General features: G+C 43.9%; 1 protein-coding gene across 6 annotated transcripts in view; it reads left to right on the top strand.

The window, feature by feature from the left end:
- P4HA2 (prolyl 4-hydroxylase subunit alpha 2) overlaps positions 1 to 1,704 on the top strand; it is a 33,550-nt gene extending 31,846 nt beyond the window's left edge. For all 6 annotated transcript variants that reach the window (XM_040078306.2, XM_040078303.2, XM_040078309.2 and 3 more), the window contains 2 exons: positions 358 to 454; positions 1,193 to 1,704. In XM_040078306.2, the coding sequence (XP_039934240.1) occupies positions 358 to 454; positions 1,193 to 1,263 (168 nt within the window). In that variant the 3' untranslated portion in view covers positions 1,264 to 1,704. The remainder of the gene's footprint in view (positions 1 to 357; positions 455 to 1,192) is intronic.
- The last annotated feature ends 16,302 nt before the right edge of the window (positions 1,705 to 18,006 follow it).

Here is an 18,006-nt window from a genome sequence, read left to right as displayed (position 1 = left end):
GTCTCTCCCTCAGCACAGTCCCTGTAAAAGTCAGCTGACGTGACAAGTGCACTTCATTGCACCTGTAGTGATCTCACGGGCTGAAGGGCATCTCCCTTTGTTGGTAATGTATGAAGTGAACAGTTTCTCTTTACAGCTCTTTCTAACAAAGTGTTAGAAGCTTGCCCTTAGTAGAATTCCTTTGTACTTTGATCATGGCTGAGCTAGAACAGCACTAAGAGTTTTTCATGTGATGCTGATCTGTTAAAGGGCTTCCAGCTGCCTGCAGCTGGAATCCATAGGCATCCCCCTCCCCTTACTTTAACCTGGTTATATTGACTAGGTTCTGACTAATCCAGATCTGATCTCATTTTACAGGGAACTGCAGTGTTTTGGTACAATCTCTTCAGAAGTGGTGAGGGGGATTATAGAACAAGACATGCAGCTTGTCCTGTACTAGTAGGGTGTAAATGGGGTAAGTAATACTTCTTTGGAAACAAAACCTGAAGGAGGGCTCATATGTGAAGCTACGGAAATACTAATCTCTTATAAAAGCATTTGATAACCTGGGTGTTGCCTTTTCAACCACTGGAGTCATTTGGCCATAATGAAATTTCCTGCCATTGATCTCATGAAGTATTAAGCAGCTGTATTGTACAGCTATAGGTTTTCTAGTGAGTTTTTGTGTCAATGGCAGCACAAAGTATAAGACTGTCCTTGGTTTGTGTCATCTATCAGTATCAGAATGACTTGAATTATTACTTGGCTGGAATCAGGTATATTCCTACAGTGATCTGTCCACAGTTGTAGCTGCAAAAGGATGAGAGCTCCTTGTAAGGTAAATGGGAGTGACTGGATATTAGGCATTTCTGCTTCCTGCTGAAAGCTTCTCAAGCTTCATATCATCTATTCCCATACCTATATCCCCTAGCCTCCAAGGTATTCCCCTGGAGCGCCAGAGCATGCTGTCAGTGATACAAGCCCCAGAGTAACACTGCTCTGTTAGTGTTGGCTCCAGAACTGTGTATTGGGGAAGATCCTTTCTTCCCCAGCCTTTTGCATCTTTCAATGTATTTTCCCTTGGGTGAGTAGAGAAGTATAAGCGTGGATCCCCAAACTGAGAGATTTTTATCTATAAACTATCCATCTAGGTTGTGATGATAGCCACACTAGGTACATGGTGATAACTAATTCCAGTTCCCTGTTTCCACAGTTTCAAACAAATGGTTTCACGAAAGAGGAAATGAATTCTTAAGACCTTGTGGGAGAACAGAGGTTGACTGAATTCCAGCCTGCTGCAGACCTTTGTTTCTGTCTCCTTTTCTACTGTTGTTTGTTCTAGTTCATTTCTAAGAAATGATCCATCTTTTTCTCCAAGAGTCCTGGCACTTTATTACAAAAGAACAATAAAAAATGTAACACCTGTGAAAGAAAGTAAATGGCATTGTACACATCCATGTGTTTTGGTTGCAGTTATTTCCACATTTTCCCTGCCTTCCTCCCTACAGTCTCCCTCTGTAGTAATGGTGCAAATGGTGCTGTGAGCAATTCTTTGTTTGGGTGCTTGGTCTTGTGCCTTTTGTACCTCAGAAGGTTTAGATGTTAAATATTTCTTTGAACCAAAGTTGATTTTTTTAAAAAAAAGTTTTGTGTACATGTTGATTTTATTGTATTTCTATGGATCACAAGTTTTAAAGCAAAAATAAATGTTCTTTCCATAGAGAATTGCTTTATTTGTAGTCCTTGATTGGTGCATCAGTGTTTGATTTTAGGGAGCAGTGGGTCCTTACATTTTCCTCTGAAGGCTTGTTGCCCATTTCCTGTAGAAAATATCATTGTTTTGGACAGTGTTCTGTCTAAAGCTCCAGTACACAAGAGAGAACTGTTGCATCTTCTAATGAAACTGGAAAGGTGCAATTTGTGTATTGAAATTATGTGTCCTGGGAGCAGAGAGGATGCACATTTTGTGCCAGTGGCAATTGTGGTCTGTGTTTTACACTTATCGGAAGCCTGTTACTGGGGTGTTAACTCTCCCTTGCAGGGTGCTATCTGCTTTTGAGACAAGCAGTTAGAAAAATCAGAAGCCTTTCAAGAACATTGATAGTGTTGACAATCCCTGATTCTAAAAGCAGACATCTGCTGATGAAAGTGTTTTTCCCACAGGAGTACCTGAACTCAGCACCTATGGAAAATCAGTAGGATGTTTTGGAAGCCAATCTTAATCTACTTTTATAGACTGGAGGAGGGTTTTGTCATGCCCTTCAGACAGACTGAGAATAATCCTTCCCTGTGATCCTCCTTTGCCCTTTTGCTTTGTTAACATGTGAGTATTGGCCCCAAGTCAACACATGGAGGATTGAAAGGAAGTGCCATTTCTGAATTATTGATGAAGAAATGAATGTTAATTGCTGGAAAAAAAAAAGGCAAAAATTATGGAGAAACAGGCAACTGTTTCAGAAGTGTAGGAACTTGGTTGTCACAACACAGCTGGTCTGTAGCTGGACAGATAAATCTGGCCATAATAAGAAACCCAGTTTGGCTCTTCTAGTTCAATAAACAAGTCCCAGGGTACACAATCATAGGTTAGCTTTAACTATATGAGAGACCCTCAGCCAACCCCATTTGATTCCAATTGCAAATATATCATTGGCCAGGGGTCTGGGTAGTGTTAAGACCCAGGCCAATCTGCTGTCTAAACCTGGGAAATGCAACCCCACTATAAAAAGAGCTGCTGTAATAAATTCTGAGCTGTCTGATGAACCTCCCTCAGTTTGTGTTGTTTGTCTCCATACTTGGTGTTGATACCCGGCTGTTGTACGAGTATGTGGCTCTGCAGGTGAATTGACTTTGGAGCCACACCCTGGCTGGGTGTGGTTTGGGCCTGACTTCGTGGGACTCTGGATCACTGCAGGTGAACTGAAAGCCAGAACTGGAAATGACTGTACAACCATAAACTAGTGCTTAAATACTTGCTTGGGCAATAGTTAATGTACCAATCCATGGAGCTGGCTTGAGAAAGTAAAAGAAAATTCAATTGCACTGAAACATCCACCTACGGTCAGTGCCGTCACAGGACCAAGGCTGACTTGCTTTTTGCTTCTGCCTTGCCCTGTGTTGTGCAAAGACTGAGTGAGGTAAGCCTTAAAACAGGTGCTGGGCAGGGTTAGAAACAACTCCCCTGGGGTCCTCTTGGGAGAGACTTGTGGAACATGAAAGTTTTACATGTTAGATATAATAAATATCATCAATTTATTCCATCAGTATTAAAGCAATGTGGCTCAGCAATGCATCTTCATGTACCCTTGTATTTTATACGTGAAGAACGGATGAATTTGAGGGTTATTGCTTCATTTAGATGCAGCATGCACCTGTACATGCTAAAGCTTTAATTTTTTTCTGTTAAACATGCACAACTGATTGAAGAAAGAGGCCTTGCATTGTCCAGGCAGAGACTTGCTGAGCTCAAGTTGTTATAATGCTGAAATGAGAATCTAGACTTGTGACTAAGCTTTGTGTGAATACTTAATGTAGGTAGCTATGGAAACTGCAATACTTTCTTTTCTAAAAGCTTTGAAGACCCAGCACAGCAGAGCTCAATAGCTGCTCTCTAATCTCCCAGGGCCCTCCTTTGCCTGCCATGAATTTTGTGGTTGCTGGCTGGCTGTTCAGAATATCTCACTGCTGACCTCTAAGTTTTCTTAGTAAAATGTCTCAGCATAATATAAACTTGGGAAATAAGGAGTTTTGCTTTATAACAAAGTATTCAGCATATGACAGTCTTGCAGGTAGGAAGATGTGACGATGAGCCAAAGCCACAGTCTTTGGTTGGAACACTCTGGGTTTCAGGGGAAGGAAGAGGAACTTATTTCGACTTTGTCGACGTGGTATGTTTACAGATAAAGTTCACATCAGGACTCTGGCCAAAAACTGCACATCCCACTTCTGAAATAGCATAGCTGGCTGGGAAATACCATTGTTAACTGTGTGTTATCATAGTGAACTTGTGAAGATAATTTTACTTGCTTGTTTTCTCTGGGAAAAATCCTATTCTGTCTTCTCAGTTGTCTTTGACCTTGCTCCCACCCAAAGTAGGAGGCGATGAGTGTGGATGCAGAACTGCTTGTATGCCAGGCTGCTTTTGGTGCTGTTTGCAGGATTTGCTTACTGCTAATGTGATCTGAAGAGTAATAGATAATATAATAATTTGAGAGAAAAGAGCATATGTGGCTTGTGAGATTCAGTAACTCCCAAGCATATGTCTGTAGTCTGTCGCATTATACTGCCTATTCTGTCTCCTATCATTGTAGAAGATGAACAGCTTATGGCAGTTAGCCTAAATTTAAGCCTATGGCATGGTTCTTAGACCTAAAACGAAGAAGTTTCAAATGCTGGAGCAAATCAGCCTTTCTGCATGTAGGCACAGGGAGCTCCTGCCAGGATGTTATTGGTAAGGGAAGTACTTAGGTCTTGTTGAGACTGAAATGATTTTTCTCCTGACATCATGTATGTTCTATATTTAACAGGGTTTAGGTACTTAGCACAGACACTGCAGAGGCTGACTCTGGACCAATGCCTACAAGTCACTTTGAAGTGCTTTGGACCTTTTCTGGCCACATCTGGTGGAATTAGCTGGAGATGAGGCCTGCAAGGTGCTGCCTTATATGACAGATACTGCTGAGGGCAGACACCATATGAGCTCTTATGGAAAAGTGGTTTCTTATCTTGTGTAGCTTTTGTAGTCATAGGAAGAATAACCACCCCCAGCCCATGCTGGTAATCCACATTCTGGCCTTAGGTGGATATATACTGTGTCACTGCATAGTTGTGCAGCCCTTCAGCTGGGTTGGGAAATCACCCAAGCATTCATGTTCAGCTGAACAGACTCAGTGAAGTGCTTATCATTTTTTGTCTGCATTAGAAATTACTTGTCTTTCCTGGTACAGTAGAACAGTATGTGAAACCTATCTGTCTAATTACCTTAGATGGAAAAACTGGTAACCAGGCTCAAATGTAAAGTGGGAGTGGTGAAAGGGTTTGGCTGGCATGGATGTGGGAAGCTGTGATATACTCTGCTTAGAGGGGGGCCACATTTGTCTTCTACAAGATGTTACATGTGGTCGTAGGTCAGAGACAGGGATCACGACTCAAGTCCTCTTGATCAGAAGACAAACAACATGTTTTATTGTTTAGAACCTTCTTATATAGGGAGATCAAAACTCTCAGATCTAGACAACTGACTGGTGTGGGTCTTAACACTGCCCCTCCCTGGCCAATCTGCATTTAGGGTTGGAAGGGATTGGTTGAGGTCTCTGACTTTTACTCTATCCTATGATTGTTCACCTAGGGACATGTTCATTGAACTAGGAGAGCCAAATTGTAGATTTCTTATTTTGGCCAGATTTATCTGTCCAGCTACAGACCAGCTGTACTGTGACAATAAGACAGTTCTGTACCTTGGCTGAGCTATGGACTGCCTAATTCAGGAAGAGGAAGGGTCTTTTTTCAGTTAGGCTAACTTGTGTTTGAGATGAGGGTGGTGTGTGTGTAAGAGGCAGCCTAGGATATAGCTGTCCTCCAAGCCTCTTTCTGTTCTTCCTGCACCCTGAGATGGTGCTTGAGTGGCTCAGCACAGCAGGGGACCTGTCATTAAAGTCATGCCCAAAACTTACCTCTGCTTGGTAAGGATTTCCCCAGAGACAGACTTTGTTTGCAAAGCCCTGAAAGAAGTGCCTCCCAGGTATTCTCCAGCTTTCAGAGATGGCCATTGGCTCGAGGATGCACATCAGGATGTTTCTTCTGAAATTCCTGATGAGGCCTTGAGAAAAAGTCAAGGATAAAAACAAACTGCTCACTTGATGTTAGGATCAGCTGGGTCAAAACTCACACAGAGTAAGGATTATTTTTCCTTTAAATCTGTTTTTCTCTCATGCTCTTAGGCCTCTCAACTGTATCAGCAACATGTAGGGAAACTGGGGTCATGGTACCCTGAGCTCTCCTGGCAGCACCTCACTGTTTTTGAACACGGATAACTGAGACTGTAATCCAGCATGCTCTTTGCCGGGGGAAAGGAGAGAAAGGAGCCTGGCTGTGGTTTGAATTTCCAGCTGCTGGGGCAGGTGGGCAGTGGCAGCTGCAGGGATGTGATATGCTGGTGGGCAGCCCACCTACCAAAAGCAGCTGTGTAGCTGGTGTTTGCTGGCCAAGGAGAGTATGGGTGAAGCCGTTCAGCAGTGTGTTGGTTTGGGCTAGGAATATACTTTATCAGGTGTTTCGCATCAAGATTTGGGTTGGAAAAAGCAGACCTCATCTCCTGATTTAAAGGACAGGTGTCTGCCAAGGAAGGCAGGAACGTCCCTTGGAATGGAAAATGTCACTCCCTTCCCTCCAAATTATTATAACTTTGAGAATCTGGAGCTTTCAGGCAAAGAGATGCAAAAAGCAACAACAGTTCTTCACTGGTACGTGTGTGTATAACAAGGCAAACAAACTACAACAACGGCAGCACCAACAAACCAAAGCAGAAACCCACCAAGAGCCTTCTCTGGGCCGTGCAGCCGTTCCCCTTGGGTGCAGTTCCGCTCACAGCCGCCAGGGGTGCTGCTGGCTCCCGGCCGGGCAGGGCGGGTGCGATGATTCCCCCGCGGCTGCAGGGGGCGCTGTGGCGCGGCTCGGCCGCCTGTCTGCCCGTGGGGAATGGCGGGCGGGCGGCGGGAGAGAGGGAAAAGGGGTTTCCCTGGCAACGCCCCAGGGGCAGCCGGGCCCGGGCCCCTCGGGATGGCGAAACGGGCAGCAGCAGGAACCTGGGAGCGCGGCTGGAACGGCACAGGCCAGCGCACCCCGCGGGGGCAAACAAAGTGTCGCACTTAGTCCTAAGCAGGGGCAGAAGCAGCAGGGGGTCACGGCAGGTGCTGGGTGTCAGGGTAGAGTGTAGCAAAAAACCCAAAGCAGCGGCAAAAAATGGCCGGTGCCGTGCAGCGGCAGCCAGGCTCCCACAAGCACCCAGGAGAAGCTCCCTTAGAGGGGCTCTGGGCCCTGGGTTTTCCCCTGGGGCACCCCAGTAGATGGTGAGGGCCCTTTCCCAGTGAGGTCAGGTGTTGATAAGGTCCCAGTTCAACAGTTGCTCTTACAAGCAAAGGCTCACCCAGAGCAGGAGAAGCATTGAGAGAACTAAAGCTCTGCACTGGCAGCAAATCCTCTGGGCAGCAGCAGTGGTCCATCACCAAACCCCACCTGTCTCCACTCCAGTCCCGAGAGAGAGCAAGGAGCTCAGCCACCAGCCAAAATCTCTGCCCTTCCCAAGGGAAAACCCCTCAGCTAAAAGAGTAGCCAGCCGCACCCTTACCCCTCCTCCTCCTCCCATCCACAACTTCTGTTCCCTTAAGTATCGGTTGTGTTATCATCTCTTAGGCAACAAGTAAGAGAAAATTCCCTGAGAGAAGGAAAGGAAAAATCCTAACCTCCACACCTCAGTGTGCCTCAGGGTAGCCTCAGGTGTTTCTGGCTTCTTGTTTCTTGAGAAGCATTTATGAAATGATCAGGTTTTTTTTCCCCTAAGAAGGGCAGAGTTCTGCCTCTTTCTTCATGCTGTGGTAAGGGGTAGCAATGGCTCTGGCTTTGCTTAGCTTACCCTTGCAACATCCTTGTACTTCTACTTCCTGGTGTTTCAGCTCTCAGATGATGAGGAGGAGAAGGGGAGTTTCACTTCACTGGCATATTGGTGCAGTTTTGTTGAAAACCAGGATACCTCAGTCTAGGCAGGGTCATCTCTGACCATAGGCTTGAATTTAGTTTCTCCTCAATGCTCTCTGATTCAGGCCCTTAACTGCAAAGGAGAGACTGCGCTCAAGGATGCTTTTTTTTGCCTGATACTACAGTGTGGAGGTGGGAGCCCTGCAACTTCTGAAACTTGAGGATGATGTAAAATTATGCAGGAGTGAGCTGGGTGAACACCAGCATCCCCTTGTGTGATTGCTGATTGTTTAGGGCATTGGGCACTTCATCATTCCTTATAGCTTCAGAGGATATTGGTGTCAGTGTCCATATCTGCAAAGACGATAGAACATTGAGGTATCACATTCCACATTCAGGCCTGATGAGTTCTGATGAACTTTCTAAATTTTCTCTGCTTGTCTGGGGTGGGGTGGAGTGACTCACCTGCCGAGGTTCAGCGATCCTGTGACCACATGCATTTGTAGACCTGGACAAAGTCTCCAAGTGATTCATCTCCTGGAAGAGGAGCTGGCTGATTCTGGCACTTATCCCATCTTCTGCAGAAGATTAATTGGTTCCATGGGGCTCCCTCCTCTGGTGCTGAGGCAGATGTGTGTGATTAGGTCTGAGAGTGGCAGCTGCAGTTAACTGTGAGCATTATCCACCTGTCCTCCAGGTGTGCACCAGCCCCAGTGGCATCACTGAGCCCTCTGTGAAGGGTGCAGCCACTGCTGCTGGACCACAGGCAGGCTGGCATTGAGAGCTCACCTCCTGCTGCAGTATGGTTTTGCTTGTTTCTGCACTGATTTCCTCCACTTTGAGTAGGCGCAGACAAGTGAAATGTTTCTCACTCAATGAGGCATAGGAATCTGTGAGCCTTAATACCATCTGTGGCCTTAGGCTGTCACTTCCTAACAAGTGTTTAGTCATGCTCTCGGCTCTCACTTTGCCTCCACATATGTATTTTGGTGGGAGAAACACTCACCCATGCCTGCAGGTTGGAGGCAGTTGCTGGCTGTGCTGTCCCCAGCCTGCAGGATGTCACCCTGCTAATATGGAGCCAAATCTGGCTCTTGCAGGTATGAGAGATGAGGTAATATTTTGCTGCAGCCAAAAGGTTGTTAGGTAAAAGAATGAAAGTTGTTTGTTCTATGTGTTGTTGCACATAGATAACTGGATAATTTGTTCCAGCTAATTTGTTGAGTGCTGCTATGAGCTGGGAGAGAGGCGGGGTTGAAGACCTGACCAAAAGGAAGTAGGTTGAGGGAGAGAGGACACAAAAGCAGGTGGTCAGGAGGGAATGTAATTTCCTGAGTATCCAGCTGATGGGAATGCGGACAGGGATTGCCCTGGCCACAAAAGGGTATAAAAAATTGCCATTTTGTTGGAGGAGGTGTGTGTGTTCTGTTCATGGGGGAGAGAGGCGCACAGATGGCTCAGCTGAATCAGTACAAATAGTTTTCTTTTGCTTTGACGACTTTGTCCCCATTTGTTATAGATGGGCAATATGATGATTGGCTCTCGCAATTAGCGGATGATTATTGTGCGTATGTTAAGAGAAGTTTATTGATGTATGGTTATGTTACTGTGCTCTGTTGTTTGGAAGTCCTCTGCTGTCCCCACAGTCCCCTTCCCGCCCCCTGTACTGCTGCCCCTGCTCAGCCCAGGGGCCATGTGGAGGGAGGGTGTGTACACGCGCCCCATTGCTGGCAATGGCGACAGCTCCGTGCTAGGGAGGCGTGGCATGGCCACACCCCACCTCCAATCAAACTGCAAGGAAGCAGCCTCCACCAATGGACGGCAAAGAAGAGTTGATTGACAGACATTGGGAGGGGCTAAAGTTGGCTGATGCAACACCGGGGCATAAAAGGCGGAGCGGCCATTTTGTGAGCGATTATATGGGGAACAGCCGCGCGCTCCCAGCGTGCTGCCCTTCTCCCTTTTTCAGTCCTTTGTTGTATTTGTTAAGGTTTAATAAGCCTTTGAAAATTTTTAAAGTGAGAGGTCATTTCTCACACCGCTGAAATAGTATCTAATAGTTTGTTTCTAACACAGGTTAGAAATCTTTCTTTACCCTGCAAAGGCTTAATGTGTTTCTAACACGTCTTTCTCCAGCTCCTCCAGCAGCTAGGAGCACATGCTTTTGTTCTGGATGTGCTGGTTACAATTGGATCCCACCTTCTCTTCAGCTCAGCCTCTCACAGGGGTTGCTCCAACTCAATTTAGAAAGTGGGCTCTGTTTCAAATTAGCAAGAGTCTGAGGTAATTGAGCTCTTATTAATGTAGTTTTACCCCTGCCAAAATAAATGACAGCAACCTCTTAGCAAGCCCATTGGCCAGCTGAGGCTCTGCTCACTGACCAGTGCCCCCATAGACACTCCATACGCAGAGAAACCAGCTGGGTACAGTAGCCTGATCTGACACATTTTTGGGCACTGTCACTATATGGAAATTATGTACTATGTCACATTCAAGCAAGAAAGAGTTTGTACATCACATAGTTAATTTAAAAGAAACTATATCTGCATTGACATGTTGCCTAGAAATTCAGACTGCTTAATGACTCAGGTTTGTACCAGAGTAAGACGAGCATCTGAATTGTTACATGCTCCCAGCTTTGAATCTTCTCTCTCACAAGAGCTTCCCTGTGATTGCACTGCCCATGTCAGAAGAGCACTGACAAAAAAGTCCTTTGAGTCAGAAGCTTTGCACAGGCTGCATTGCTGTGGTTTTCATCTCTGTGTTTTACTCTGAGTAAATGATAGCTTGGATTTTCAAGACAATTAGCCTGGGTTTGCTCACAGGAAAGAGGAAATGGCAAGCTAGAGTTGGTTTAGAAGTGGTACAGAGGAAATGTAGAACTTCGGGTGCATTTAAAGGTGGAGGGGAGCAGCCATGCATCTGCTCATCCTCAGTGAGCAGAACCACATCTTGTAGCACCAAGCGACTTTACAGTAGTGTGTAATGTGTGTAATGTGTCCAAGGACTGACCAGAATGTCAGTCTAATGTGCCCAGAACCCCATGACAGCACTCCCAGGAATGGAGTCAGAGCTAACGGAAGCTTTTGCATGAGTTCAAAGTAATATTCCCATCCTTGTTAGTTGTGATTTGTCCCCGGTGGCCCCAGGCAGCTAAATGAAGCAAAGGTGTCACAGAGAATCGGCCCTGTGAGTACCACACCTTTGTTACTGCAAGCGATTTAATGATGAAATGCCATTTTTAAATTATATCTGGGAAACTACAGATTTGAAGCTCCAGACAGATCAGAAGCTTCTTACTAACCCCCATGCAATCAGTGCCTCTTTTTGACACTTGGCATTCAGTTCTGCCAAAGTGCTGCTCTGGCTGGTTGCACTTTTATGTCTTTCAGAAATACCCCTCTCTCCATTAGATCAGAAAAGCACAATCAGGCTGGAGTGAACAAGGGCACAGTGGTCCACCTAACTTTGAAAAAAATACTGGAAGAGATGACAGCAGATAAAACAGGCCAGGAATATTTTTGTCTCTAAGAATTCTTGCCTAAAGGCAGTGCAACATGGGATGTTGCTGTGTGAAGAAACCACCATCATGCACTGAATGTTCTCTAAGAAATGCACAGCTCTGAGGCTTGATATACAGATAAAGGCAACAGCATTTTCCACCCATCAGTTACAGGTGGCACAGCTCAGCACTTCTCAGTGTCAAGACCCGAGTGTGTGGAGCCAGTTGTGCAACCGAGGAGATTGGGGGGTTGGATAACACCCAGCAAACCCAGCAGGGCTGAGCTGCTACACATCATGGTTCAGGAGGGGCTCTGTCCTGTGAACTCCCCCAGAGCTGCCCCAGCCGCACTGTGCTAATTCTGCTTTTCTTCTAATATTTCTCAGGTTAAATCCCTTACGTGTCCTATACCAAAGAGATGGCCAAGACATCCCTTTCTCAAAGAAAGGATTTACCCAGCCATGCTTGTGTTATCAGAAAAACTTCCTGAGCTGTTAATACATAACAGTCCCTGTTAGCTGGACACTTGACCTATCTAAATTCTGTTTGTAGAGTTACAATGAGTTTGCAGTTTGGGTTTAATCCTATGGGGGAAAAAAAAAAAAACAAAAAAAAAAAAAAAAAAAAAAAACAAAAAAAAAACACAAAAAAAACCCAAAAAACACCAAAAAACCTTGGGAAATTCTTCAAAGACAGCCCTGTTGAACGTTGCCCCTTGATCAGGCTTGACCATAGCTGGCTCTGAAGCTACCCTTGAGGTGCCCCCTGCTTGCTCTCTGTATGTGCCACCAGCTCATGCTCAGGCTGCCACGTAGCTGCAAGCGTGGCTCAAGAACTGTGCGGGGAACTTGGAGACTGATCCTGTACAGCTGGGCCAGCTGCTGGCCAGAGCAACCTAAATAGTGTGAGAAGGAGCATTTGGAGCTTGGGAGGGAGAAATTAACAGAATCATTCAGTTGGAAGGGACCTGCAGCAATCATCTAGTCCAACTGCTTCCAGGACTGAATTGTTTCCTAGAAACCTACTTTCCTTAATAAACAAAAGCATGTTTGTTTAAAAAAAAAAAAAAAAAAAAAGGCAAGAAACAACAACAACAACAAAATTGAAAAATATGCCAAGTGTTATTAAAATGAACTCCTTTTTAATAAAATGCTAAATTCTCACTTGTGAGTGATGCTTATCCCTTAAGTGCCTTTGAGGAGCCTATGCAGCGACTGCCAGTGGGAGCAGTGGCCAGCTTGTTGTAGCGGCCCGAGCCGCAGCTGGGTGAAAAGACAAAATGATTGTTGTGGATTCCAAAACTGAAAAAGTTACTTTCTACAGAACAAGACAAAGTATCAAATAGTTGTGCTCAGTCTACACAGTAAGTTGATACAATATCCTTTGGAGAGGGGCAGGAGAAGAGTGACCTTGTTTCCTTGTTACGTGGAGTAAAATGCAGGCTATTTTACACTTCAAGAAGCTTTTATAACTCACAGTGGAGTGAGTTTCCCTGAGCTGAAGAGGGTGTGGGTGGGATCTGAGGCACCTTGCAGTGAAAGCACAACTGGGACCTCTGTTATTCAGCACATCAGAGCGAGGCAGAGTGAACCGAGCCTAAGGAATCTAACTTCTTTGAGAGCACGTTTCCCCTGCCATGTGGACCCTGCGGTTGGCTTGGTTTGTTACTGACAAAATGATTTTTAACCCTTCTGACAAAAGTAAATAATTCAGAGACTAAGTGGTGTGGTGCAAAGGGAGAGTGGATGGCAAAGGAGTTTCCACGGGGCTGACAGAGGAAACTCTGCTCTTCTTCAGGAACTTAGTCCTGTCCCTTCCCAGTTCTTCTGGTAGCTCTGTTTCTGAGCCAGGCCAGGGTTTGCATGTAAAAACTGGAACTAATATTTCATTATAATGGGGTGGAAATTAAAATGGAATTTTACTATCGAGAGCTATTGTTTTATTAGTACAACAGAGATCTGCATCAGATGTGAAACAGCACCTGTACAAACTGCTGGGAACCAGCCATGATGCTTGCTAAAGCTGGGCCTGATGGTGGTAGTGTTTTAAGGCAGAGCAGCTGCGCAGCTTCTGCAAGTGTCAATCATGGACAAAGTTTTCCACTTGACCATCACAACCAGGTGTGTAATGACCTGCTGAGAGCATTGTTGAATTGATCAACTAGAGCTTAAACTGCCTTGCAAATGGATCGTGTTGGTTCTGGGGCTATTAGTTAGTGCTCAGCATTGCATTTTAATGTCTTTTCACTTAACTGAAAGGTGCTGCTGCAATTGGAAAGCCTCACTGGCAGAAGAGCTGCTTGGTAGGGATGTACTCTCTAGAACTGAGAGTCTCAGTGAGTAACAACTGGATAAAGGAGGTTTCTGATGATTGATTTGAATCCTAGTGAGATCACAGAATGAGAAGCACATTTGAACTCCGGGAAATTGTGTTATGCTTTCTGCTGGATTGCCAGTTTGCAAACCACACCTGACACTATGGGCCTGAGCCTGCCCTGCATTCACAGCCTGGCAGAGGATGGGAACCAGGTGGACACTGCAGTGAGATCCACTGCTCTCAGCTGTGTGGTTTGGGGAGGCAGGACCCACACCTGCGATGCAGAGTACCTCATCCAGGGTTATCCATCCCCAACCTTCCAGCAGCACTCCATTCATGCCAAAAACTGAAGTAAGCTAATTTTCATTTCAGTTTATGTGCTTTTGGGGAATGAATTCTGGATGAGGCAGGAAGTGGGGGTGCAGCGATGACCATTGCCTGTGCTCAGCTCCCACCACATCAACCACAGCTTTATCTCACCCCTCCATCTCAGGGAGGGAGGTCTTGGTCTATCACACCTCTTTCTGTCTTAATTTGTACTTTCCTTTATAACTTTTCTAAAGCTAAAACCCCTTTTAAACCTCTTATTACATGCTGTCAATGATCACAGGTGGCTCTGTTCTGAGTAACACCTTGGCAAGAAAAAAGAAGCAAGAAGGTAAGCTAATTCCCACGGTGTACTTTGGAAATTACCAGATACATTCAGTAGCCTTCTGGCCATCAGAAAAATGATTTGTGCCTCTGGCTCTAACTGTCGTACTTTTTCCACAATTTATTTGAAATACGCAATTTTTTGAGATTAACATTTAAGTTCAGGAAGAGCAGCTATTATTAGGATACATTTGAATTTTCCAGCAGGTTCTGGGGGAACTGTGACTTTTCAAGGCTAATGTGTCTGGATTTATTTAGAGTGGATCCATGCTGACTCAGTAGGGAGGTGGATGGGGTGTGCCTCCTGCTTCTCTGCAAGCAGGATTGCTCAATTCAGGAGAAAGGGATGATGCTGTTACAGATAGCAGAGGGAGGCAGGGTAGGGGTTTTCCCATTCTTTCTGCTGTTTGCTCATGGTAGGTGGTTAAAAGTGCACTCAGGTCCCTCTAGCATTCTGTCCTGCACCAAAATTTAGATCCTGTTGTGAGGGCAGAGAAGAAAAATTTAATTGCAAGTAATAAAAAATAAAAGTCCTTGCATTGTGAAGTGTATCACAGGTAAAATAGGCTTTAAGACATGTGAGCCCAGTACTTATGGAAGTTATTAGAACACATTTTGTGCTGCTGCCAAGAATATTAGATCCAGATTTCTTTTTTTTTTTTTTTTTTTTTTTTCCATTGCTTTTGAGAGTATTTAGAGCATTGCACTTGAGAAGATTCAAAGTCTGGATGAAGATTCAAGTAACTTAGGAAATTGTATATAGAGAATTAGGGTTGGTTCGGGATTGTTTCTGACTGGGATCAGATGGGGTTTCTGTAGGTCTTACATCTTTGGGAAATGAGTTCTTTTATACCCTTTACAGTCAATGATAATCAGACTTACAGTCTATAGATTGCTGATGTGCTGTTAGCTCAAACAAATTATTTAATACTTGCCATTTTTTCCACTAACTTTTTAAAATATGAATTTTAAAGATTATTTTCTATTCTATCCTGCAGTTAGTTCTATTATTATTATTGAAAGTTATGGTTTATTTTAATAAGAGTATATTCTTTGCCTGCTCACAGCATTTGTGACTCAAGGATGTGGCTTACAGCTGATTGTATCTTAAGACACACAAAAAAAGAGTTTCAAATATTTCAGCTATGATAAACAGGTACTGTAGCCTCAGTGCCTGGTTTATTTCCCTACTCTGCTAAGGTCATGGGAAGAATTTACATGCTGAAGTTATCTGCCCATGTATTCTTATGGTCAAATCCTGTGGGATTTGACCTGTGTGAGTCCTCTCATAACTTCATATTGATGGATGATATCAGGAATCATCCTAAATTATGTGTGTTGTTATTTCTATAGAAGCATTTTCATGAAGTATAGGCTTCATCAGAGTATTTTTAAAAGCTTTGCCCAGGTTTGGTTGTTTTATCATTATACAAAATCTGATACCTAAAAAAACACCGGGGTGCGGATGTATCATTTTTTTAATGCTTGTTTATAAGCTTTGCTTGGTTTTTTCATCTCATGAAACATGAGGAATAACTGAGCATGGCTTTGACCTTGAAGACTGTATATGAGATGGCAATATATGTGTGCAGGAAACATGAGAAATAAATGCATTCATAAAGTGGTGAGGAAAATGCTGCTGCTGCCTACCCAATTTGAAAGGTCAGATTTTAATTCTAATCTGGTTTACTTTTCTGCACTTTCTTGATGCAAGGGTTGCAAGTAGATGTATGGAAAAATAAATATACAGTGGGAGTGACCTGAATTTAAGAGTGGGTATAGTAAGAGTGTGAGTAGGTGGCTAGGGTTTTTTTTCTCCCACTTTATGAGTCATGCTGGGAGTGCTACAGGACTTTCTGATCAAGTCAGTGGAATACTAAACCCAAATGTCATGCTTGGGATTTTAAAAGTTAAACTGAATTACATTAAGGTTAAACCTTGGAGTAGCTGCTGGAGTAGGTGGGTGCTCAGCGACAAAACCCAACTGTATCTCAGCTAACCTGACCATAGGCAGTAATAAAAAGATGTCCTCTGGCAAGAGCTCCTTAAAATCATGGACTTCTGCAAAATAAATACCTTTGTGATGATAATGTGACTCTTCTGTTTACCATCCCAGTTCAAACACTGACTGGTGTAATATCTCTTATTTTGTAGGGTTTTGTGAAACCCTTAGGGTATGTTTGAACAAGGCCAACTCCATAAAATTTTCTGGGCTGATCTGTTCTTTCTCATAACGGTGGACAGGAGAACTTTGGTCATCTCTAGGGTTCATGAAACTGAACTAAGTGCTCTTCACTTTCTTTCTGTTTTTTTTAAACTGAATTGTGCTTTGAAATGGTTGGGCAGGGGAGGGAGCTGCATGCCCTTGAGGAAAACGGCAGGGAAAAGGTGAGATCACAGATACAAAGCATTAAATAGTGACTTTGAGAAAGAAATACACTAGGCTTAAAACAAATCACTTTTATACTGGGTATCTTGCAATATTTTTCAAACTCCTCTGACAGCTGAGCTGGGACTATGAGCAAATTTATGTATTACTCAGCAGTTGCTCTGAGTGGAAGGCCAGGAGTTGGTTGTATTTACTATGTGTGCCATGAAGAATTTCAGGACAGCAATTCAGCAGGTTTGTTTATTTGTGTAGGTCCCATCCTTTCTCACGCAACCACGGAAACTCATCCTTCACTTGGCTGTGTGAATATGGCCCTACAGAACCTTGCTGCAATTCAGATGATGTTGGGATCTCAGATGTTTTCATAGCCTTTGAACTTTTCCAATTTATCATTTTGTTTCAGTGTTCAAGGTTCTCTGTGATGTGGGGGTTTCCAGAGTGCTTATCTTGCTTTGGATGCAAAAAGATGCAGAGAGCTACAGCAAAACCTGTACCACCCTATCACCACTGCTATTTTAACCTAGAGATGCCTGATGGTTCAGGGCTTGCTGAACACGATAGAAAACTCCTTATGTTGGGACTGAAGCATGACAATAGGACAAATATTTTTTCTCCACATGCCTTATAAATGCTGTGTCTCTTTCTTCCTCTTACCACTATTTTGTCAGCTGCAAAAATTAGTTCTGATGGTCCAATCTAGATTGGATATTAGTTAGTGATCCTGAAATGATGAGAAATAGTGCAAACCTTCTGGCTTGTTTGTGTGAATTACAAGGTTTACATGCGAGATAAATCATACTGCCATAACAAGGGATTTCCATGGTTGTTAGTGACTTCAACATCAATCCTTGTCCAAAATGCACCAACCTTAGATAGGTTGTGAGTGGGAGGGGTGAGGCTTGTTCAGTGGTAGCAAAGGTGTGAGCACCAAGGTAAGATTCATCGAGCAAACAAATATCTGTCATATTTCATCATCAATTGATGACTCCGTTATGTTTTATCACAGTAGTTTCAAATTTGGGTCCGGTCTTTTTCTGTACTTAGAAGAGCTATGGGTTTTTAACTGATGTCATCTAGATTTGTCATTATCAAGACAATTTTCTTTTGGCTCAATTTTATGGCAAATTGTAGTTCTATCTATACTAAGGGAAGTCTGGGTTTCCCCATCTTTTCTAACTGTGAGGGCAAAACCCTTGAAATCTGTGGTACCTCTGAAGCACATGGGAACATGTATCAGCAACCCTTGGGAAACCCACCATCCATGACCTTTTCTGTTATCTTGGTGTTAGTGCAGACTAGGAGTACTGGTATTGCCATGACTAGAATTGGCCTTAACTACTACCCTGAGATAGTCTGCATTTTTAAATTCTTCTTCCCATTTAAGTCTCTGCCTAAGAATTTTTCAAAAATACAGATATATAGCAGAAAACCAGCATTTTACATCCAGTTTGTACTGATTTACACAGAGCTCTGTGAGGTC

Source organism: Hirundo rustica, chromosome 14 (assembly GCF_015227805.2).
Source record: "Hirundo rustica isolate bHirRus1 chromosome 14, bHirRus1.pri.v3, whole genome shotgun sequence".
Taxonomy (NCBI): Eukaryota; Metazoa; Chordata; class Aves; order Passeriformes; family Hirundinidae; genus Hirundo; species Hirundo rustica.
This window is presented reverse-complemented; position numbering and strand designations above follow the sequence as displayed.